The 24,263-nt window shown below is 41.0% G+C and overlaps 1 protein-coding gene across 2 annotated transcripts in view; it reads right to left on the bottom strand.

Moving 5' to 3' along the window:
- Positions 1-24,263, bottom strand: part of GABBR2 (gamma-aminobutyric acid type B receptor subunit 2) — an 844,982-nt gene that overhangs the window by 660,051 nt on the left and 160,668 nt on the right. For both annotated transcript variants that reach the window (XM_084618280.1, XM_084618281.1), the window contains exon 2: positions 3,563-3,700. In XM_084618280.1, coding sequence (XP_084474406.1) covers positions 3,563-3,700 — 138 coding nt within the window. The remainder of the gene's footprint in view (positions 1-3,562; positions 3,701-24,263) is intronic.

Here is a 24,263-nt window from a genome sequence, read left to right as displayed (position 1 = left end):
AGGAGGGACAGCAGAAGAGTGGCCGGGGGCTAGCCTCCCAGCCAGGAGCTCAAGGGTCAGGCAGGATGGTCCCGTGGGCCGGATGTGGCCCGTGGGCCGTAGTTTGCCCACCTCTGATCTAGACTGTCCCTGATAGGTATTTGTCTCATTTGCTTTTAAAAATCTCTAGAGACAGAGATTTCACAACCTCTCTAGGCAATTTATTCCAGTGCTTAGCCACCCCGACAGTTAGGAAGTTTTTCCTAATGTCCAGCCTAAACCATCCTTGCTGCAATTGAAGCCCATTGCTTTTGGTCCTATCCTCAAAGGTTAAAGAGAGCAATTTGACCTAGTTTCCACTTTTTGTAGGATCTTATTTCAGTTCCAGATCATTGGAGATCTCCTGGTTAAGCCAGAGTGGTCTCTTGCCATACTTCCTATCTTTCCTAGGCAGTGGGATTGTTTGCTCTTGTGCCCTTAATGTTTCTTTGAAAAACTGCCAACTCTCTTGGAACTGTTTTTCCCCTTAGAATTGCTTCCCAAGGGATCTTACCTACCATCTCTCTGACTTTGCTAAAGTCTGCCTTCTTGAGAAGAAAAAATGCAACAACAATTTCAAAACGGTGTGAAAAATATGACCTAAAATAAGAAAGTAAGAGTGGAGTGAAGAAGTCAGGATGTGGAAAGAATTAATAATAAATTCACGGAAGGCAGAGTACAATCCATTTTCTTAAAATTCATTATTTAGAAAGTTCATTAATAATGCTGCAACTCAATAAATAATAAACATTGTATGACTATTTTATTCCCTTATATTTCATGGGTGTGGGTGATTTGGGGGATGTTTTGGCGGGAGGGGAAGAGAGGGACAGCTTTGGAAGCATGGTGGCAGAAATATTTTTCACTTGGTCTAGAAAGCTTTGGGGAAAATATCAAGCTGAGAGTAGGAAAGCTATCCCTATCTTTGATAACAAATGGAAGGATGTTTAAGCAACTACTCTGCTCCTCTGCTCTCTATTTTCTTCTTCTCTACTCCAACCGCTGCTTCAGGAGTGTCCTGCACTAAAGCATCTCTTTTATGGAGAAAAGCCATCACTTCAGCCAGCCAGAGGGGGTCAGTGTAAAACAAATCAGTACGTACTGTGGCCTAAATATGCTGCCTCTGTGGCTTTCACAGGAAAAGACTGATGGGGGTTAGGGAGCCAAATTCAGATTCTTTTCCTTGCAGTGTAATGCCAGGTCTGCCTACTGCCAGTAGTTATATGTATAGAAATTGTTTTCCCTCCTCTTCCTCTTCTTGGCTTCATCTAAATTACTACTACTACATCATCCACATTACTTTCTATGATTCTGTATTAGTGTCCATTGTCACACCTTTAAGTGAAACCGCTGACATTTTTGGGGATGGTAGTTTTGAGTCTTCAGTGATGCTGTATGCAATTCATTTAATAGAATATCAGGGTTGGAAGGGACCTCAGGAGGTCATCTAGTCCAACCCTGTGCTCAAAGCAGGACCCCAATTTTTGCCCCAGATCCCTAAATGGCCCCCTCAAGGACTGAGCTCAGAACCCTGGGTTTAGCAGCCAATGCTCAAACCACTGAGCTAGCCCTCCCCCACAAGATCTGTATAATTGTTGCTGCTGAAGTTAAGTTTTAAATCAAGGATACTGGTTAAACAAATTGCAACCTTGTGAACAGAAGGATTTGCGTTTATCCACCCATCAGACTTATTCACCAATAATACCCACTGTATGGCAGTACAGTCTAGCAAACATTATTACTTTTTTGCAAACCATATCTAAAGTTGTATTCATTACTTCCGCACCACCCATTATACTTCATGAAATCCCCACCCAACCCTGCTCTCATTTATGTTCTTTCATCATTTAGTCATTGGGAATGCCACATTTTCCACTGCTATGCCCTCTTCCCCCAGGATACCCTGCTATTTTCATCATCATACAAGCTACCTAAGCTTAGAAGAACACAACTCCATCCAAGGTATAGTGGAGGAATAAAAATAAAATCTTTGCTTCACAACCATACCTTCTGGGGGGTTCTATGAAAGATCCTTCGTAAAAAGTATCAGAAAATCCTTTGCAAAGAGTCACTCTTAAAATACAGAGAAAATGAAACTGTTTAGGGGACATTTAAAGAGAAACTGAATGACTTGTGGGGAGGGATAAAATTCTAGACAAATACTGGTAGGACAACTCAAGTGAAAAAACAACTTGCAACTCTGAAGAGTTACAGGGAAGGAACAGAGTGCATTTAGTTGGTGTAAAGTTTGCCCTTGAATCTTCATAGTGCTGCCTCACGCTGAGTAATATGAAGCTAAGTCTCCCTTCTCTGCACCTTCACCCCCACTATGTCCCCGTCACTACCTTAATTCTGCCCCTTGTGTCTCCATCCTGTGCACTGAATTAGGTAAAGTTCCTGTGTAAAAAAAATTACTTACAGAACTTAAGTAATTGTTATACATTTATAACATGCAATTTTTATACACTTGCCCTGGGATAGTATGAAAGGCATATTTTATCGATCACTATTCAGTCATTTATCCACTTCCAAACCAAACTTAAAAATGACCTCTTTGAGCTTCTCCCATCATTGCTAGCTTATTGGTTACACACTGGTCATATACGCAGTATGTAGAACTCAGAAGCCTTCCTACAACCAGTTCCAAATCATTCACATTTGAGGGATAAGCCAGGGAGGATCCCAAATGACATCCCCAGGTTGGTTGGCTAGTTTGCATAGTCCACTGTAAATATGGAGATTCTGAGCCAGAAGACAAGGATTTCCTCATTAGGCCTTGGGGCCATGAGGCATCTCATGCTGCTCTTTACTGGTCTTATCTGGATGACTGTTTTAAAGATCAGTATTAATAAATCCTATGATTCCTCAGGGGAGGGAAAATTCCCATGAAGTGGGACCTTTGAGAATGACAGAGAAGGGAACAGCTGGGCATAGATGTGATGTATGGGCCAAATACTGAGGTCCTTATTTAGTTTTTACTAAAAAAGTATTAATTTCAATTTCTTTTGAAGTCAGTGTGAGTTTGCTTGAATAATGACTAGGAAAAAAACTGAGTGAAGACATCAGGATATGTTGATTCAAAGCCTGCTGAAGTCAAAGGGAGTCTTTCTATTCACTTTATTGGGCTTTTTAGATCAGGCACTGGATTAGCACACCAGGTTGCTTGAATGATCTCTGTATTCCATTAATCTCACAATTCAGGCATATATCCCATAAAATGTAAATAACTATCTGCCAAGGCAAATCAAGTAAACAAAATACTTTTAATTTTTAATCACAAATGTTCTGAACAGCTTTAATATATTTTTGAAGCCTCAACATACCAATCCCTGAAAGTGTTAAATTAAAGTTTTAAATTAGTATTTGAAATGATTGTCCTTTTTATATATAACCTCATTGATCTTCAAAGTTATTGTATAGTTATTCACATTTAACATTTTGCAAAGCACTAATCAAAACTTTTAACAGGTATTAATTTTCCAAAAATTTCTTTAAAGAATTTGAAGATAGTCAGTAGTCAAATATATTATATGTCATGACTTACCTGAACTAAATTCCATCCTTTTAGGGATTCAGCAATGATAGAAGTGACTGTTGCACATACTCCACCAAAAACCATCAGATGATTAGGTCCATATTTTATTGCATCATAGAAGGCTTTGAGTCCTTTTGCATTGTCACACTGGAAAAAAAGAATTATTTCTTGAATAGAAATCTCTGACAAAATGGACCATCACAGATAACAATACTGACTTAGCAACAAACTATTGAACAGACAAAATATTCAGACATTGAATTGACTGGGTTTGATTTCTTAGTACCCAAACTTGCAAAGTGCCGTGCACCCTGAGCTTTGGACTTCCTGAACACAAGGATTCTCAATGTACCCAGCCTCTGTACTGGAGGCAAAAGCTTATAGGAAGAAGTTTCATGCATCATTTAACTCCCTTGTGCCCACTCTGCCAGAGTTTCGACAGCTAAAATATTAGCCATTAACATCTGTGATGGAGAACGAAGCAGCAGTGACAAAGAACAAGTACTGATGTTTAAAAATGATAATAGAATCATTTTGCTACTCATAGCTAGATTTTCTCTAGTATCTTAATACTTGACATGACAGATTTGCCAAAGAATATATTTTATGCACTGGCATCTGTTGTGAAAGTTACATCCATGTCAAAGCATGCAAATAACATTGTTTTGTATTAAAAAATATAAATCCTCTATATTTTATGCATATATATGTATAATATATAATAAAACAATAATTTTAAGTAACAGGGACACAATTGGTCAAAACATCAAGAAAGTGTAATTTTAAAATCCTATGACTATAAACAATTGGATTACTTCCTTCTTTTAAATTATAAAGAGCTCTACTGTAGTTTGAGAGTAAGCTCAAAAAATGAAGTCTGAAGAACAATTCTAGTCGAAGTTGCAAGGGATGTGACTATCAGACTTATGCTGGAACAGCCTCAACTTCTCTATAATATCTCATATAGTAGCAGCTTGATATTTCATGTTGTAGAAGAATGTTAGTAGAACATATGCCTGAAATCAAGAATTCTGCTTCCAGACATTAATAGGAGCAGATACAGATTAGATTTCTGTCAGGCTATATGGTGGCTAATGGGGCCAACAGATTCTTTTTTCTAGTTCTCCCCTTTTTTTCCTAGGAAGTCCTCTTTAAATATAATCCTTACAAAACCATGGTACAACAGCCTCCAATATTTAATTATAACAATTCATTTGTTCACATGTATTCATATATTGTTGATATAACATTTACTATCATCCTATTTTAAATAGAGTATTGTGTTGCTCTTTGTTAAAAGAAAACAGATTTCTACTAAGATGTTTGCAAGCATATATTAATCTTCTTACAGATTTCATATTTTAAAAGAAAAATATGGTTCTATTTCCATTTGGGGCAGAATTATTCTTCTTACTTTTATCAAAGGATACAATTTTGCACTTAATGCATTTTTATTGCATGATACAGTACAAACGGACTCTTCTCTCTCCCCATTATGTCAGATGTTTTCCATAAAACTTGTTCAGGTTGGCACAGACTTATCAATTTGATGGACTGCTGATAAACTCAAACAATGTAGGAATTAACTATGCGATTACTGGATTGAGGAATGTCTCCAAATTGAAGTAGCAGTTTATCCTGAGCAGAACTTCAATGACACTCTACAACTAGGTCAAGTTCTAAAATAGTTCAACGTACTCTACTCTTGGCATGAAAGATTTATACCTCACCAGTCCAGATTGTAGGTCCAATTATCCATTTCCCATGATACCAACTTCAAGTTATTTGATGCAACTGCTGATTTTTGTGGATATTTAGTGGTATTTGGTATTTCACAGAATAACGGTGTTTATGGAAAGTGCGAACCAGAATGTGGAAGAAGGAGAAAAGTCAATTTTAAATAAATACTTGGGAGGTGTGGCCAATAAAATATAGTACATATAAAAGGAACAGAGGAACAAAAAAACCTTACTCCACAAATGTAAGATCTACAGGCATGTTTAAAAATAAAATCTTCAAAGTACCATGACTCATGCTGACGTTCACCACTCAGTTACCTCACATTTTCTTGCATCTTATCTCTCATCCTTTCCTTAAATATTGACTATCTACAGCCTGATCCTGCTAATGAATCTGCCCGCATAGAGCCTCAGTAAAATGGATGGGACTCCACTCAGATTTGAGGGTCCAAGTGGGGAGATCCTTTAGAAGGTTCAGGAGTTTATATTGTAAGTTCTTCATGGCAGGAACCGTGTTTTATTTATTCTATACTTTTATATTAAAAAAAAACAAAAATAAACCTACCCAAAAGATCTAGGCATCCTGATAATTCAATTATCAATATAATATTCCCAGCAGCATTAAAAAACAAACATTCACAGAGGACCAACTTTACTTGAGCACTTAGCCAAAAAACTACAAAAGGCTCCTTCTCACCCAGTCCTCTCCCAGAACCCTATCAAATGGATGGCTCTTTCAGAATTTCTAGAGGTTCCCCAAATATGGGATATTTTGGATCAAGATGGTAGTGGCACTGGTGAGTCCTGGAACTCCCATGTGAACTCCCAGCAACTCCATCTCTGAAAGGAGATTTAATTTGAGCATCTCCAGTGTCCACACCTGGGGCAATATGTCACAGGGAGAGAAGTGTACTCTCCCAGTAGTCACTTCCCAGGTTATTTAATGCTTTCCAAGTCATAACCAACAACTTAAACCGCATTTGGAGACCGATATGCATCCAGTGCAGATCCCAGAGTACTAATGGTACATACACCCAGCGAGATGCCCAGCCAATAAGTGAATTGGTGCTTTCTGCACCATTTCAGTTGCCCTGATTATAATAAGTGGTCCAATGTAGAGCACATTACAATAATCTATTCATGAGCTGCCAACAGTTTGGATACTAGTAGCAAGATCCACATATGACAAAGGAGGCTGCAAACTCCAGGCTAGATACAGACAGCAGAAAACTGACTAGTTTACTTCTGTGTTATGATCATCCAACAACAGCTGGAGGGACAGAATCACATCTAAATTACAAAGCCCAGTGACAGAAGCACTTCCTCAATTAAAGGAACTGATGTTATTTCTTCTATCTCCCCTAGTTACCTCACCCAACCACTCATCACCATCTCAGTACTGCTAGTTTGAGCTTGAGCCAGCTCCATACTGCAACTAGACATTGAATGAGGCATTGAATGAGACTATGTGAGTTATATGATAGACACAAAGCTGGGTGTCATCAGCATACTAAAAACACTAGACTCCATGTCCCCCCCCCTCGTAACAGCCCCATATACACATCACACAGGAGAGGTGACAGAATGATGCCCCTGGCACTTGAGAGCTCTATGGAAAGAAGAACAGCTACCAGTGAGATCTCTTCAAGAGAAAAGAACAAAGCCAAGAAAAAGCAGGTCTGTCCACTCCTGCCAGGTCCTGTAGACAAGTCAACATCACTTTGTGATCAAAGGCAGGGGACAGACTAATAATACCTGCAAGAACACATAATTCTCATCTATTGCCTGATCATCAACCAACACAACCAATGTAGTTTCAAAGTCAAAGCCAGGTCTACATCCAGTAAGACAAGAGTTAAGGAAATCAGAGGCATTTAGATATTGTGACAGTAGTCTCACCACAGTCTTACTCCGGAAGGGAAGGTGTTATACCAAGCAACAACAGGCCCAATTTTTACTGCTTATAAAGTATCTAAGATGCCCTTATTAATAATAAATTATGCAACATTATCAGATTAAAATTCACACTGATGAATTTCAGAGGTACTGATCATCTGAAGCTCCCTTTCTAATCAGTCTTAAATGACAGTGCTTGGCACCTCTGAAATCAAGCCTCATACATTTTACAAAATAAATAAATAGAATAAAATAATCTTGCATTGTTAATAACTATGGATTATACAAATGGAAAGAAGTTCTAAAACTTAAATGTTTTTTCCACCATTTTTACTTTTTGTTATCTTTTTTTCCTTCTCACTCTGTACAGGTGATGAAAACAGAAGTCAATATCACCTTTGTTTACAGTTTGTTTCTAATCAGTTTCACTTTCTGGTTATAACACATTAGCATCCAGAACTAGAGTCCACTCAGCATGTTAGATAAAGTTTCCACTTTCTTCTCACAGAAGGACAGAATAACTTGTGTCCTGGAAACTTTTTTGTTTAACATTTCTTATTTCAGTTTCCCTAATGGGGTGCTCAGCCATAACCACACCTCAGTCTGATTAATTTCCCACTGCTACTAGATTAAACAAAGAGTAAAAGTGACACCATCCCGCCCCCATCTGCATCTGACTGGGATCCTTCCTCCTGGATCTGAAGATTGCTATCATGATTCATCACTTTTGTCACTTCTTGTCTGAAGTCCAGATTTTTAGAGGTATTTAGAGTTATTTGACTTAGCATTGCTAAACCCATTGACTCTCAGTGATATTTAAGCTCCTAAACACTCAAGTCACTTTTGAAAATGGAACCGAGGCATCTCAGTCTCTTAGAGGATGATATTTACAGGTGTTTATGCACCTAAAGATGTAGCTAGGCACCTAGTGGGGTGCCTAGCTCCCATAGAAATCAAATAACTATGAAGAGCCTCTTGCCACCTCCCCCAATAAAACAAAATAATTTTAAAAAATTGTTTCAGGTTGAACCAAAAAACATTTTCTGGATTTGCTGGCAACTAAAAAAAATTGAACAATTTTGTTTCGGGTCATATCTAGACTCCTCCTTTCCAAGTGAGTGACCTAATCACCAGGCTATTGTCTAGTCTAGGGTGGGTCTCTCTCAATCAATCCTCTTGAATTTATGCTCCAATTAATATGTAATTACTTACACAAAATGGAACAGCTTTGACAGAAGAAACTGAGAGAGACCCACCACAGAGTACCCTTTTGCCTAGTGGTTACGTCACTCACCTAAAAGCAGCAAGTCACATGTTCTAGTCCCTGGGTTTCCTATGTCACAAGTGAGAGCCCTTACCACTGGGCTACTGGGTGTTGGGCACCACCACCTCAGTTTTTTAACTGGTCCCTATAACCCCTTGTTAATCTAGTCCAAACAAATCAAAATGTTGCCTTTTGATAATGTCAATCATTTGTACAGAAATTATTTCTTTTTGCTTTGATCAAGAAGAAATTCACCAAAATTGACATGAATTTGTGAAATGTTGACATAAGGCCATAAAATAAGAATGGACGTAGTGGGTCTGACCAGCTGTCCATCTAAGCCAGCGTCCTGTCTTCCGACAATTGCTTCAGAGGGAATGAACTTAATGGCAATTTACTGAATGATCCATCTCCTGTCTTCCAGTCCCAGCTTCTGTCAGTCAGAGGTTTTGAAACACCCAGAGCATGAGGTTACATCCCTGACCATCACTGATGGATCTATCCTCCATTAACTTATCTTATTATTTTCTGAACCCACTCATACTTTTGATCTTAACAACAACCCCTGTCAATGAGTTCTACAGGTTGACTGTGCACTATGTGAACAAGTATTTCCTTATGTTTGTTTTAAACCTGCTGCCTATTAATTTCACTGGGCGACCCCGGCTTCTTGTGTTATGTGAAGGGATAAATAATTCTTCCTTATTCACTTTCTCCACACCATTTGTGGTTTTATCGACCTCTATCATACCCCCTCTTAGCCATCACTTTTCTATGTGAACAGTCCCAATCTTTTTAATCTCTCCTCATATGGAAGCTGTTCCATACCCTTAATCATTTTTGTTGCTCTTCTCTATATTTTTTTCCAATTCTAATATATCGTTTTGATATGGAGCAACCAGAATTGCATGCAGTATTCAAGGTGTGGACATACCATGGATATATATAATGACATTATGATATTTTCTGTCTTATTATCTATCCCTTTCCTAATGATATCTTAGATTCTCTGAGGTTAATTTTTACAATTGCTGCACACTGAGCAGATGTTTTCAGAGAACTATACATGATGACTCCACAATGATCTCTTTCTTGAGTGGTAACAGCTAACTTAGATCTTATTCTTTTGTATGTATAGTTGGGATTATGTTTTGCAATATGCATTACTTCGCATTTATCAACACTGAATTTCATCTGCCATTTTCTTGCCTAGTCACCCAGTTTTATGTGTTGCCTTTGTAATTCGGGAACATAGTCTGCTTTGGACTTAACTATCTTAAATAATTTTGTATTGTCTACAAACTTTGCCACCTCATTGTTTGCCCCTTTTTCCAGATCACTTTTCAATATCTTGAACAGCTCTGGTTCCACTAGAGATCCTTAGGGGACCCCAATATTTACCTCTCTCCATAATGAAAAGTGATCATTAATTCCTACCCTTTGTTTCCTATCTTTTAATCAGTTACTGATCCATCAAAGGACTTTCCCTCTTATCCCATAACTCCTTACTTTGTTTAAGAGCCTTTAGTGAGGGACATTGTCAAAGGCTTTCTGAAAGTCCAAGTATATTACCTCCACTGGATCACCCCTCTCCATGTTTGCTGACACCCTCAAAGAATTCTACTATACTGGTGAGGCATGATTTCCCAAAAGCTGTGTTGACTTTTCTCCAACCTATTGTGTTCATCTAAGTGTCTGATCATTCTATTCTTTACTATAGTTTTAACCTACGTGCCTGATACTAAACTTAGACTAACTGCCTGCAATTGCCACTGGCGCCTTTTTTGAAAATCGGCATTACATTAGCTCTCTGCCAGTCATCTGGTACTGAAGCTGATTTAAGCGATAGGTTACTTACCAAAATTAGTAGTTCTGCAATTTCATATCTGTGTTTTGTCAAAACTCTTGGGTGAATACCAGCTGGTCCTGGAGATTTAGTAATGTCAAATTTATCAATTTGTTCAAAAACAAATCTAATGACACCTCAATATGAGACAGTTCCTCATATTTGTCATCTAAAAAGAATGGCTCAGGTGTGGGAATCTCCCTCACATCCTCTGCAGTGATGATTGATGCAAAAGAATTCATTTAGCTTCTCAGCAATGGCCTTGTGTTCCTTGAGTGCTCCTTTAGCACCATAATCGTTCAGTGGCCCCACTGACTGTTTGGCAGGTTTCCTGCTTCTGATGTACTTTAAAACTTTTTTGCTATTAGTTTTTGTCTTTTGCTAGTTGCTCTGCCTAATTACATTTGTATACTTAATTTTCCAGAGTTTATATTATTTTCTATTTTGCTCAGTAGAATTTGACTTCCATTTTTTTACAGTATGGCTTTTTAGCTCTAACTACCTCTTTTACTTTGTTTTTTACACATGGTAGCATTTTTTTGGTCCTCGTATTGTTTCGTTTTCATTTTTAATTTGGGTGGACATATAGTTTGAGCCTCTATTATGGTGTTTTTAAAGTTTCCATGCAGTTTGCAGGCATTTCACTCTTGCACTCATTTCACTCCTTTTAATTTCCATTTAACTAGCCTCTGCATTTTTGTGTAGTTCTCCTTTTTGAAGTAAATGCTAGCATGGTGGGTTTCTTCGGTATTTCCCCCTGCATGAGGATGTTCAATTTAGTTACTTTATGGTTGCTATTACCAAGCAGTTAAGCTATATTCATCTCTTGGACAAGATCTTGTGTGCCACTTAGGACTAAATCAAGAATCGCCATTCCCCTTGTGGATTCCAGGACTAGATGCTCCAAGAAGCAGTCATTAATGATGTCTAGAAATTTTACTTCTGCATTCCATCCTGAGGTGACATGTTGCTAGTCAATATGGGGATAACTGAAATCCCCCATTATTATTGGGTTTTCTGTTTTTGTGACCTCTCAAATCTCCCAGAGCATTTCACAATCACCATCACTGTCCTGGTCAGGTGGTCAGTATTATATCCCTACTGATTTACTCTTATTATTCAAGCATGGAATTTCCATCTGTAGATAGTCTATGGTGCTGCTTGATTCATTAAGATTTTTACTGTATTTGATTCTATGTTTCCTTTCAAATATACTGCCCCCTCCACTACCACCAGTGCAACCTAACTCTGTCATTCCTATATATTTTGTACTCTGGCATTACTGTGTCCCATTGGTTGTTACTGTTCCACCAAGGTCCTGCAATACCTATTATATCAATAGCCTTATTTAGTACCAGGCATTCAAGTTCTTCCAAGTATTTACACTTCTTGCATTTGAATACAAGAACTTATAAAATTTGTCAATATTTAGTTGTCTGTCTGCATGGGATGTAATTGAATGGGACTTGTTTTCATTTGACTGTTTCTCTTCAGTTCCCACCTGTACTTTATTAGCTTTTATCCTTGTCTCTTTACTAGGGTATATTTATTACCTCCTCCCCTAAGGGATATGTCTGTCCAAACCGTGTGCTCCTCTGCACCTGTTGGCTTTTCCCAAGTCCTTAGTTCAAAAACTCCTCTATGACTTCTTTAATTTTACATGCCAGCAACCTGGTTTCATTTTGATGTAGTGGAGTCCATCCTTCCTGTATAGGCTCCTGCTTTCCCAAAAGGTTCTCCAGTTCCTAATAAACCTAAATCCCTCCTCTGAACACCATTGTCTCATCCAGGCATTGAGACCCTACAGTTTTGCCTGTCTAACTGGCCTTTCACATGGAACTGAGAACATTTTAGAGAATGCTACCATGGAGGTCCTGGACTCTAATCTCTTACCTAGCATTCTAAATTTGGCCTCCAGGACACTTCTCCTACTTTCCCCATGTCATTGGTACCTACATGATACAACCACTTGCTCCTTCCCAGCCCTGCATATAAGACTGTCTAGATGTCTCAAATGTCTTCAGCCTTCACACCCAGCAGGCAGTTCTCCATACTGTTCTCCCAGTCATCACAAACTCAACTATCTATATGTCTAATAATTGCACCCCTCATTACTATTACCTGTCTCTTCCTAATAACTGGGGTTCCCTCCTCCAGAGCAGTATCCTCAGTGCAGGACTATACCATGACATCATCCGAAAGGAGGGTCCTAACAATGGGATCATTTCCCTCTGCTACAGGTTGATGTTCTCCTTTCTGAAGACTTTTGTCCTCCTGAATAGCACAGAGGCTGTCAGACTGGGGGTGGGATTGCTCTACCATATCCTGGAAAGTCTCATTTATGTAAAGTATGTAAAGTCTCATTTATGTAAAGTCTCTCTATCACCCTTAGCTCCTCCAGTTTAGCCACTCTAGTCTCAAGAGCCCATACTCAGTCTCTGATGGCCATGAGCTGCTTGCACTGAATACACACATATGCCCACAAGGCAGGTAATCCTACATGCTGCATTTAGTGCAATAAATTGGATATCCCCCCACCCTGCTGCTGGATATCTGCCTGCATTATTGTTACTCTTGTAGGGTTTGTTTGTTTGTTTTGGTGGTGGTGGTAGTGGTGGTTTTTGTTCAGGGTTTTTTAAATTGGCCTAAGTCTAGGAAATGTTTGTTATGTGTATCTGGCTCGCATGCTCCCTCTCTAAGCTCCCTCCCAAAACTGACATTGTGGCTGACATTGTTTTGATCTTTTCCCCAGATAGTTTAGCTGCCCATGCTATTTGGAGGCATTACTCCAGAGTTAGATTGATTTCTCTCAGTAATCATGCCTTTAGATTTAAACCATATGTCCCACAAAAAATCCTATCTCTGATTAAGGAATATTTTATATTTTTAAAATTACATGTGGATGCCAGAGTTCTCAGCTCAGTAACACTAGTATCTATTCTCTCTTCTGCTTCTTGATTTTAGGTAAAAAAAAAAAATCTCACTACTGTCTTACTCTCCTTGGGGTCGCACTACTCAGACACTTTTTATCGGATGTTCAAATATTTCAGGTATTATCCATGGCAAAGTGTCTCACTCTCTTCTCGTCTCTTTTCCTCAAATTAAATAGAAAACCACTTTAAATTAATTTTCTCATCTTTATCCGCCGGTCAGCTCTATATACAGCCTAATTTCTTTCTTCTAATTCCATGACTGTGCAAGGTTTTTTGGTTTTGTTTTATTGGTCTGGTATTCCAACTTTACTCATGGCCTGAGTACCTCCATAAGATGTGTTTCATCTGTTTATAGGTGCTGCTTTTTCTTCATGCTAGTCACGCCCTCCTCTTTTTTACACATCTCAGACTGACCACTGCCACCATGAGAGGACTCCATTCTTATTAAACTAAAAATAGGCTTTTTATTAAAAGAACTATTTATGGAGCTGTTCTAATTGCAGATTAACGTTCCTAGCCATCTGCACAAAGATGGACTTCCTGGTATCGCCTCCAAATTCTTCCAGGTTGCTACACTGTTCACTAGACCTCATGAAGAATAGGTCTATTTATGTGACAAGGTTGAATTTTTAAAAGAGGAAAATATTTCAGAACCAAAAACCCTCTCAGAGCTATTTAAAAAACAAAGAAAACATTTCATTTTTTCATAGCCCTATTACTGAAAATAGAGTGCCTGAATTTCACAGCGTCCAGCTGAGTACAAGGTACATATTAACCATTATGCTTATGCTAAAATAAATAGAGCATTTCTACCATGAAATTGTTAGAAATAATTTATTTCTAATAAAACATTGAATTAGTCATTATTATTCAATAAGATAATGATAATATCTGTGGTATTCTTTACTAGTAATAAAGGCTTTTGAGATTCCTCCCGCACATCAATTGTGCTTTGGCATTTAATCAGCATCAAAAGGCATTGTTTCACACACTTGAACACCGTGATCACCTTCATTTAAATAAAATGATGCAGGTGAGGTACTGGTTTGTTGCTTCTTTCATTCTCAGAGAAAGTGATAGAATGTAGTAGACTTGCAGGGTATTGGATTATTATGACTCAAGTACAAATTGAGGTGCGAAGGAAAATAATTTTGGCAGGTTCAACTCAATCACTAGTGTCAGCTTGGTACGTGGCTCTTCTAGTGCTTTCATATTTCTTTTCATGCTCTTCAGTCTCATTGTTTATGCTTAATTTCCATAAATAACACCTCCTTTCAAATAGCATAACCGATCTTGTCATGTTGCATGAACCCCTACAGACTACATGAAATCTATCTTTCTTCATTCCTGTATTGATACCATTTTAGAATATTAGCCAAAAAGCCACAAAAAGAAGTTTCAAATTCAGCTGAGAGGTTTTCATATTTTAGCTCATTTAATATGCTGCTTTTTCTTTTCTTCATCTAGAGTGAGATTGCTATATAGGAGGTGACAAAGTGGGTACGGTAATGTATTTTATTGGACCAACTTCTGTTGGTGAGAGAGACAAGCTACAACTACACTGCATAAATAGGAGGTGATACATTTAAACTTTAATCTTTAAATTTTCAAAAATAATATATGCATAATCAAAATTATTGTTCCCTAATGCAGAATTACTTTAAAGTATTTAATTTTTTTATTCTTGAACTTTATGAGTGAATTACTTTGTGGAACTGTATTTTTAAAGGTTTATTATAACAATTATTCTTTAATTTTTATTTTATTTTCATTTTCGTTTTTATTCTGTTATTGATTAGTAAATGTTTGTTTCTCTCTGCACAAGATGGTGATCAATTGTTGAGAACTGTGACCAGTACCTGAGGGTCACTAAATTCAATAAGGATGTATATTAGTATGTTAAATGCATGCCCTTAATGATGCTTTGGAATGATGCATATTTTATACACCTAAGCTATATTGTTGTACTATCTGATTCATTAATGTTCTCCACATTCAGTTTTAATAAAAGAAGTAATATCTTCCAGATAATTTTGTAGTTGAGGCAGGCCAGAAATGTCATTGCTGAATTCTAATGACCACTATTTCAATCTTACTTCTTTTAGTACATTTAAAATTGAGATGCACAGACTGACACCCATCTGAGTACATGCTCAAGACAGCTGTTCAGTAAATAAAAGGAAGGAGTGAATTAAGATGAATGTAAAAAACAGAAAATCTAAATTAATAAATAACAACAATCAGGCAACAGTTGTAGACTGAAAAAGGTAAAAGTGTACTGTCTTGTAACATTCCTGGGATGATTGACTACAGTATATGTCACAGGGTGGCTGGTCCCCCATATGTGACTAATCAGCTGCCTCCCAACTGAGACTGTGAGGTCAGGGATCAGGTGACAGCTTGAAGATCACGTGGTCCTCATAAAAACTAGCAAGAGCTCTGAGGTTTGGCACAGCTGCAGGGAGCAAAAAAGCTCTATGGAAGTCAGTGGAAAGAGCCCATGCTAGATTCACAAAGGGATTTAGGTGCCCAAATCCAAAATTTAGAAACCCTCTTCAAAACTGTTGCCTAACCCTATAGATGCTTAAATTCGCTAGGTGCCTATGTTTTCACTGGTAAAGTCCCCTCAGCATCAAAATTTTGGCTGGCGGGTATGGACACAGCTAACAATTTCTGATGCTGCTGAGCTGCTTGGCACTTAACTCACATCTAAGCCCAATGGGATCCTCAAATGAGTTGGTCCCTTGCCTATCTTACCTGCAGGGCCTGATCAGAGTGTGTGTTTGATGGTGCTGGCAGCAGCAGCTTTTCCCCTTATAAGTTTTTACCCCAGTAGTTAGAGCATTTACCCAGTTTGTTGGAGAACTGGGTTCAATCCCCACTTTGATTTGGAGCAGGGACTTGAATACAAGTCTTCTGTATTCCAGGAGAGCAGCCTAGCCACTAGGCAATGGGGTGTTACAAGGCAGGTCTTTCCCAATCTCTCCAGTTGCAGCTATTCCACTGTATAAATAATTATTCACTGGAGTAGGGGTGTGTGATGCTGGTAGACCTGGTGCCAGCTCTTGCCAAAGGCTGTAGGAGTAAGCTGAGCACTGACTATTTCAAAGCGGAAAACAGACCAGCTCACCTGTACGTTAATATTGTTCAAGATAAGTGTTAGACTTGTAAAGAAGTGCTTAGTGTTTAGACTCTATATAAAATGCTTATAAGTTGATGAATGTGTAACACCAACAGACCCCAGTGGGCAGGATCAAACTGGGGACTTCTGAAGCTTAGTGCATTAGTCTCTACCGCATGAGTTAAAAGCCAACGGGCTGTTAGCTAAGGCTGTAGAGCAGACTCATTTAATGCTCTCTCTTTAAGTGGTTTCTGTGACATTAGATGGGACAGAACACCACACCCAGAAGGTGTGTGGGTTACAAAACATTAATCTTACTTGTAATGTCTGTATCCCATGCTATAAAGTAATATGTAAGTTTTGCTTTAGAAAACTGTAAAAATGCCTGCTCTGAACTTGTGAGCCCAGGCAGGAAAAGTGATTCCCCTGCCCATCAAGAAGGCCTGTCAAATCTAAGTGGGCCATAGTGAGATATCACAATAGAAAGACTGGGCTAATGGCTCTCTCACACCCATGCAGATGCTACCTGCAAGGAAGTTCATCCTATCAAAGTGAATTCTAGAAGAAGGAAATAAAGCTAACTGACATGAAAATTCTTCATCTCTTTGCTGAATGAACTCCCACAGTGCTGGAGCTAGGAAAGGAAAGCAGAAATCCTCAGGATCAACCTGGGTTAGCCCTAAAATATGTTCAATGCTGTTAGATTACTACATCTCTGTCACCTTTGGAGCCAAAGACTGTAACTCATTTGTGTGCATACGTTGCCTGCTTTTAACCTGTGAATAACTCTCTCGTTTTTTTCCCTAGTTAATAATCTTTAGTTAGTTTGCTATAGGATTGGCTACCAGCTTTGTCTTTGGTGTGAGATCTGAGGTCTAAATTGACCTGGGGTAAGTGAATGGTCTCTTGGGACTGGGAGCAACCTGAATTTTTCATGATCTTTAGTGTAAGTGTCACTAAGTCCAGCTTGTGTGGGTGGCAAGATAGACTGGAGTGCCCAAGCGGACTGTCGGTGACTCTATGGTAGGACTGTTATAGTGCTTCACAAATTCACATTTGTTACTGGTGAAATCTACTTATAGAACATACCACCAGTGTGGGGTGTCTCCCTGCTTCTTAACAGTCTGCTCTGAGACTGCGGCAGAGTCCTGTGGCACCTTATAGACGAACAGCCGTATTGGAACATACGCTTTCATGGGTGAATACCCACTTCATCGGCAATATGTCTGTTCGTCTATAAGGTGCCACAGGACTCTTTGCTGCTTTTACAGATACAGACTAACACAGCTCCCCCTCTGATGCTCTGAGACTGGCACTCATGGTCTTGAACCACTCCAGAGAGTGTGATGGGGACTTGAGCGTGTTACTCTCATGTTAGGGAAGGCCCCTAGCTACTGGGATACAGTCTCCCCTCAACCCCTACTGACTAAGTATTTTATAAAAAGCAGAACATCTTCATCAGGAGACACTGGGAAAACCATGCCCCAAAAGATCCCACAGCTCAGTGGTTAGGGCACTCATGTAGGATGAAGGAGACCTGTGCTCAAGTCTCTGCTCCACCTCCAGCAGGATGGGGCTTGAACCCAGGTCTCCCAGGTGACAGCTTTAACCACTGGGCTAAAAGTTATATGGGGGCATCACCACCACCTCCTCTGGCTGTTTTTCACAAGAAAGGGTTGAGCTGACTTAGGTGCCTAACTCCAGGAAAGAGTTCATGGCTGTGAATCCCAAGTGAAGAAAGGTGCCTCTCTCTGGCATGGAGTTAGGAGCCTAACTCCCTTTCAGCAATGGGGCTTAGGCTATACTCCTCTATTCACCATTTCTTATTGGCTAGCTTAGGCAACCCTGCTCAGTGTGTTGGCTTTTGTGGATTCCTTTCTTAGGCACCTAACTCTCCCCATGCATTGTAGAAAGAGCCTGGGTGCCAAACCTGGGGCTGTGTATGGCGATGGGAGATGCTACCCCTTGGGGAGGCTAACCCCTGCACAGCCTCTTCTAGTCGAGGCCTCGCCTCTTCCAGATGAGGCTCTGCTCCCACTCGCTGCTCTCAGCCCTCTTCCCCCCATGGCCCCAGGGCGGAGGAGGCGGAGGCTGAGATCTTGGCCCCTTCCCTCTATGGTCCTGGCCGGGGCGGGGATGGTGGGGTGGCTGACAGCTCGATTGGGGCCATACAGGTGGGGGGCTGAGAGCTTGGCTCCATCCAGGGTCAAACTTTCTGCCCTCGCTGGAGCTCTTAGCCCGGGCCCCTTTCCCTGTGGCCCTGTCCTGTTCCTCCCATGGCCCCAGCCCCATGCTGCCCCTTCTCCCCCTGGCCCTGCCCCAATTCCACCTGTTCCCTCGGAGGGCCCGCCCCCTGCTCTCTCCTTTGGCCCCCATCCTCGCTGCTGCCCTGAGACCAGAAAAGTTTTGTGGCAGGGAGCGAGAGCTCTTCCAGCCCCAGGGTCATGGCAGGGGGAGATTTTTCCAAAGGGCCCCAGGCAGTAATCCACCACTCCCACCCCCTGCTCCCCATCAGTGTGAGATTTGGGGAGGCTTAGCCTCCCCTAGCCTCCATTATGCACTGCCCTAAACTAATATCCTAAAGCATTATTAAAGGGTCTTCTAAGTACAGATGAAATGATATTGGAGCAGGGGGAAATCTTAATGCAGTCAAAAAACCAACCAAAAACTGTAATTTACAATGCAATCCAAGAAGTCAAGAAATTTTGTCATGGACTTCTCCCCCCTTCTCCATCACACATTAAATTTTTAAAATAAAATCCCTCTAGGATGTAAAACAGTTGAGCTCTGACCATAATGAATTAAACTTTACTAAGGTAATATATTTAAAGAATAATATGTGATGATTTGATGATGCTGCCACTTAGGTTAGCCTCTAAGAGGCAAATTTAAGTTCTGCATGTATTTTTTAATTTAGTTTAAGTTAATTCATACTACCAGCCTATGACAGTACAAGACACCTAGGACTGGAAAATCTTATAGTACATGACAGCGTACATAAATGTTAGATACTTCCATCACCAGCTAGTCACATACAGCAATACAGGAAACAGAACTTGTCACTCTTGTTTACAAGATTGTAGGTCCACCTGGAACAGTAAAGGAGCAGTTCATTTATCTTACCCTATAAACTCGTGATTACTGATTCTTTGGCTGGGCGCACCACCTGGAAATGAAACCTGGGCACCTCTCCACATCCTCCTGTATCCTCTTATGTTGTACACAGCACAGATGCCTCCTTCCTCTTTTTGTCCTTGTCTTTCACCTCTTATTCCCTCTCTTCCCCTCCTTCTTTTTTGTCAATTTTTTGCTCTAGGACCCTACTTCAGAACCAATTGTGGTGATGCGTACTGTTCCCTTAAATCTGTATCAGGGAGTCAGGCAGGGTGGGTTAGGGAAAGTTTCTAGGCAGAAGCTCTGCAGTTAAATAGAACAGGAGACCAAGTGGTTTTGGGGCTAGCGCTATTGTACTTATGCTACTGAAGTTATTTATTCAGTGTTACATTATTTTTGTGGTAGTGAATCCGCTGCTCTTTTGTCTTCTTCACTGAAGGTGATAGGCCAGCAGGAAGGACAGTTGATTGATGAGGTGGGTAGAATGCCTTGGAGCCAAAAGAAGAGTTGAGCATTTCATAGAATCATAGAATATCAGGGTTGGAAGGGACCCCAGAAGGTCATCTAGTCCAACCCCCTGCTCGAAGCAGGACCAATTCCCAGTTAAATCATCCCAGCCAGGGCTTTGTCAAGCCTGACCTTAAAAACCTCTAAGGAAGGAGATTCTACCACCTCCCTAGGTAACGCATTCCAGTGTTTCACCACCCTCTTAGTGAAAAAGTTTTTCCTAATATCCAATCTAAACCTCCCCCACTGCAACTTGAGACCATTACTCCTTGTTCTGTCATCTGCTACCATTGAGAACAGTTTAGAGCCATCCTCTTTGGAACCCCCTTTCAGGTAGTTGAAAGCAGCTATCAAATTCCCCCTCATTCTTCTCTTCTGCAGGCTAAACAATCCCAGCTCCCTCAGCCTCTCCTCATAACTCATGTGTTCCAGACCCCTAATCATTTTTGTTGCCCTTCGCTGGACTCTCTCCAATTTATCCACATCCTTCTTGAAGTGTGGGGCCCAAAACTGGACACAGTACTCCAGATGAGGCCTCACCAATGTCGAATAGAGGGGAACGATCACGTCCCTCGATCTGCTCGCTATGCCCCTACTTATACATCCCAAAATGCCATTGGCCTTCTTGGCAACAAGGGCACACTGCTGACTCATATCCAGCTTCTCGTCCACTGTCACCCCTAGCTCCTTTTCCACAGAACTGCTGCCTAGCCATTCGGTCCCTAGTCTGTGGCTGTGCATTGGGTTCTTCCGTCCTAAGTGCAGGACCCTGCACTTATCCTTATTGAACCTCATCAGATTTCTTTTGGCCCAATCCTCCAATTTGTCTAGGTCCTTCTGTATCCTATCCCTCCCCTCCAGCGTATCTACCACTCCTCCCAGTTTAGTATCATCCGCAAATTTGCTGAGAGTGCAATCCACACCATCCTCCAGATCATTTATGAAGATATTGAACAAAACCGGCCCCAGGACCGACCCTTGGGGCACTCCACTTGATACCGGCTGCCAACTAGACATGGAGCCATTGATCACTAATTTGGAGGTCATTGTCAAAGAGCACTGTTATTAGGACATATTTACTGGGTGTGGCAAAGTGACTCACCATCTGGTGTGCCACCTGGTGGATAGGAGTGATTTTGCATACTTTCATCACCTGTAATCCTGCCAACCTGGTCCACTGGTGGTCCCTGTTTGCCTTGTGACTTGGCCTTCCAGCCAAGTCACCTTTGGTCTTGCCCCTTTTGGGGTAAACCAGATTGCTTTAACCAAGCCCTAAGTGGAATGGATCCATAAATGCCTGAATTATACAAAACTTAATGGGCCTGACCAGATCTTTATTTGTGCCAGGGCTTGCCAGTGTTGAGCCCCAGGACCTCTAGGCTTGGCAGTTCGTAGCCCCGGCACCTCTGGGATTGTCATGGCAGTTATGAAAGTAAAAAAATTTGCTTGAGCCCCAGCACCTAATTGCTTGAGCCCTGCTCCTCTTTCATTACAAAGTAAGCACTGGGCCTGACTCTCTACTGCCCTGGACCTTATGTAGTCATTTACACAAAATGGGTATAAAGTGCTCCCACTGGTGTGAATGAGGAGAGTATTCTGATATAACAGTATTTTATATCCATTTTGTACAAATTTAAATTAACTACACAAACTGCATGACAGCTATTTGAACAAAAAAAGAGACAAGCAGAGGTATGTATTAATTAATCACAGAACACACAGCTCAGTTTTCTTCGGAGGGCATGAGTGTGTGCCTTGGATGCTCTATTATACTTCAGCCCAAATGTCAGTGCATGAATTGGAAAAAAAGTGATATGTTGCCCACAAAAAAAACATGCTCTTTTCCTTTTTAAAAACTCAATTTACAAATCATTTTTCAACAGGAATCAGAAGTGAGTTATAACAAACACCTATAGATCCAAATGTGAGCACTGCCCATGGCAAATTTAAAACACAAGTACAGCAATAAAGACCCCTACCTAGCTAATCAGAAAATGGTATTAAAAATCTGTGCCCACAACCATTACATTATTTTATACATGTTATTTTAACTGCCTGTGTGTATTTACTGAAACTACTTAACAAAGTGTGTTCAAATCTATAAAACACACTAAGAACGGATTAAAAGATAAAGTTAACTAAGTAAGCATGTCATAACAGAAAACTGATGAATCTAGGAAGGTTGTACAACAGAAATAATTTATTCAGAGAGTAATAATTTCTAAAGCCTGTATTTGAGGGTTGTGTGGGTTTTTACTTATTAATGTTTAACTGTCAATGGTCCATATTAAATTTTAAAGTTCTGTTCATTTATATTATACCCCAAAGTAGGGGTTAACTTTCAGCCATCAAAGTGTTAGTGCTCATCTCCTCTTCAAAATCTAACCCTTTAAAGGAGACTGGATTCATTTTTGATTCTTTCTTGGTTCATGCTCCCACCAAATATAAAACATGCAACTATATCCAAATCATCCCTTTGTTCCTCCAGCACTATTGCCTCAATTACTTCCATCTGCAACTCTTTCTCATGCTTTATATGCAGCCCAGCCTCAAATAGTCTGTATCAAGAAGCATGCTCATCAGATTTTAAGGGGCTGGCATGCCACAGTGACTAAGTTAAGCCTTCATATACAATTTATGAAAGTTCAGTACCCTGAGCTTGTTTAAAAGCAACAGAATTGATGACAACTGATTTAACGAACTCTGGACATTATGGGCATGATTTTAATTTTTTTAAATCTGACCTCTGTAGGTGGTTGGGATGGGGTAGACAAACCCCACACTAGCCAGGAAAAAGTTAATCAGCTGTTGTGGGCTCAATAAGCCCCACCCTACTGCCCCTGCAATGGATGTAAGACTCGGAGGGAGGAGTTAAAAGAGGTTATTTGGGAGGTAGAGCACACCCCCAACCCTCACTCTATGAGAGAAGCCTGGCTGGGGCTAGGACAGGGGTGGGCAAACTTTAGAATGGTTCCTATTAAAATTAATTTATTTTATGAACACTTGAAAGTCTTCATTCTTGAAACTTTAAGGAAAACACTTATGGTTGAGAAAGCATTTTCAAAAGATATTAATTACTTCTAATGTATGTTTCCACTTAAACATAAAAGTCTATATTTATTCCTTAAATTTTGGGCTGGATCCACAAAGGCCGTGATTTAGGCACGTAAGGCCACCATTTAGGAGACACTGACATTCTTAAAATGAGCGCTCAGTTGCTGCCTGACCCTGTAGACACCTAAAGTCCATAGATACCTAAGCTTCTGCCAGTCAGCATTCGGGTTACCAACTTTCTCATTGCAGAAAACTAAGCACATTTGCCCGGCCCCTGTCCTGCCCATTCCCTGAGGCCCCGCCTCTGCTCTGCCCTTTCTCTGAGGTCCCACCCCACTCACTTCATACCCCCTCCGTCCCTTGCTCGCTCTCCCCCAGCCTCGCTCACTCGCTCATTTTCACCAGGCTGGGGCAGAAGGTTGGGGTACCAGAGGGGGTTAGGACTCTGGCTGGGGGTGTGGGTTCTGGGGTGGGGCCAGGGATGAGGGGATTAGGGTGCAGGAGGGGGCTCCGGGCTGGGGCCAAGGGATTTGGAGTGTGAGGCAGGAGGTTAAGGTGCTGAAAGGGGTGAGGGCTTCAGCTGGGGGTGCGGGCTCCGGGCTGGGCTGAGGGGTTTGGAGTGTGGGAGGGGGCTCAGGGCTCGGGCAAGGGGTTGGGGTGCAGGAGGAGGTGTGGGGTGTGGGCTCCAGGTGGCGCTTATTTCAGGCAGCTCTCAGAATCAGCAGCATGCCCCCTCTCCAGCTCCTAGGCAGAGTTGCAGCCAGGCAGCTCCACGCACTGCCACATCCACAGGCGCCGCCCCTTCAGCTCCCATTGGCCGTGATTCCCAACCAATAGGAGCTGGGGAGCCAGCCTTTGGGGTGGGGCAGTGCATGGAACTTCCTGGCTTCCCCTGAGCCTAGGAGCCAGAGGGGGGACATGCCACAGCTTCTGGGAGCTGCACAAAGCCAGCGATGGCACGGAGCCTGCCTTAGCCCCGCTGCACCACCGACCAGACTTTTAGCGTCCCACTCAGTGGTGCTGACCAGTGCCGCCAGGACCCCTTTTCAACCGGGCGTTCTGGTCAAAAAACGGATGCCTGGCAACCGTAGTCAGCATGTGCAATGCCACCTAAGTCCTGATGCAGTCCCAAACATAACAAATGGCTTGAAGCCCTCGCTCACAGCTAACCTCCAGCACAATTCTCAAACTTGGTGTTCCCCCATCTATCTTGCCTGCAGGGTCTGATACACAAGA

Source organism: Lepidochelys olivacea, assembly GCF_965140295.1.
Source record: "Lepidochelys olivacea isolate rLepOli2 genome assembly, chromosome: 2".
Taxonomy (NCBI): Eukaryota; Metazoa; Chordata; order Testudines; family Cheloniidae; genus Lepidochelys; species Lepidochelys olivacea.
Note: the sequence above shows the minus strand (reverse complement) of the source record. Positions and strands in the feature narration are given on the sequence as shown.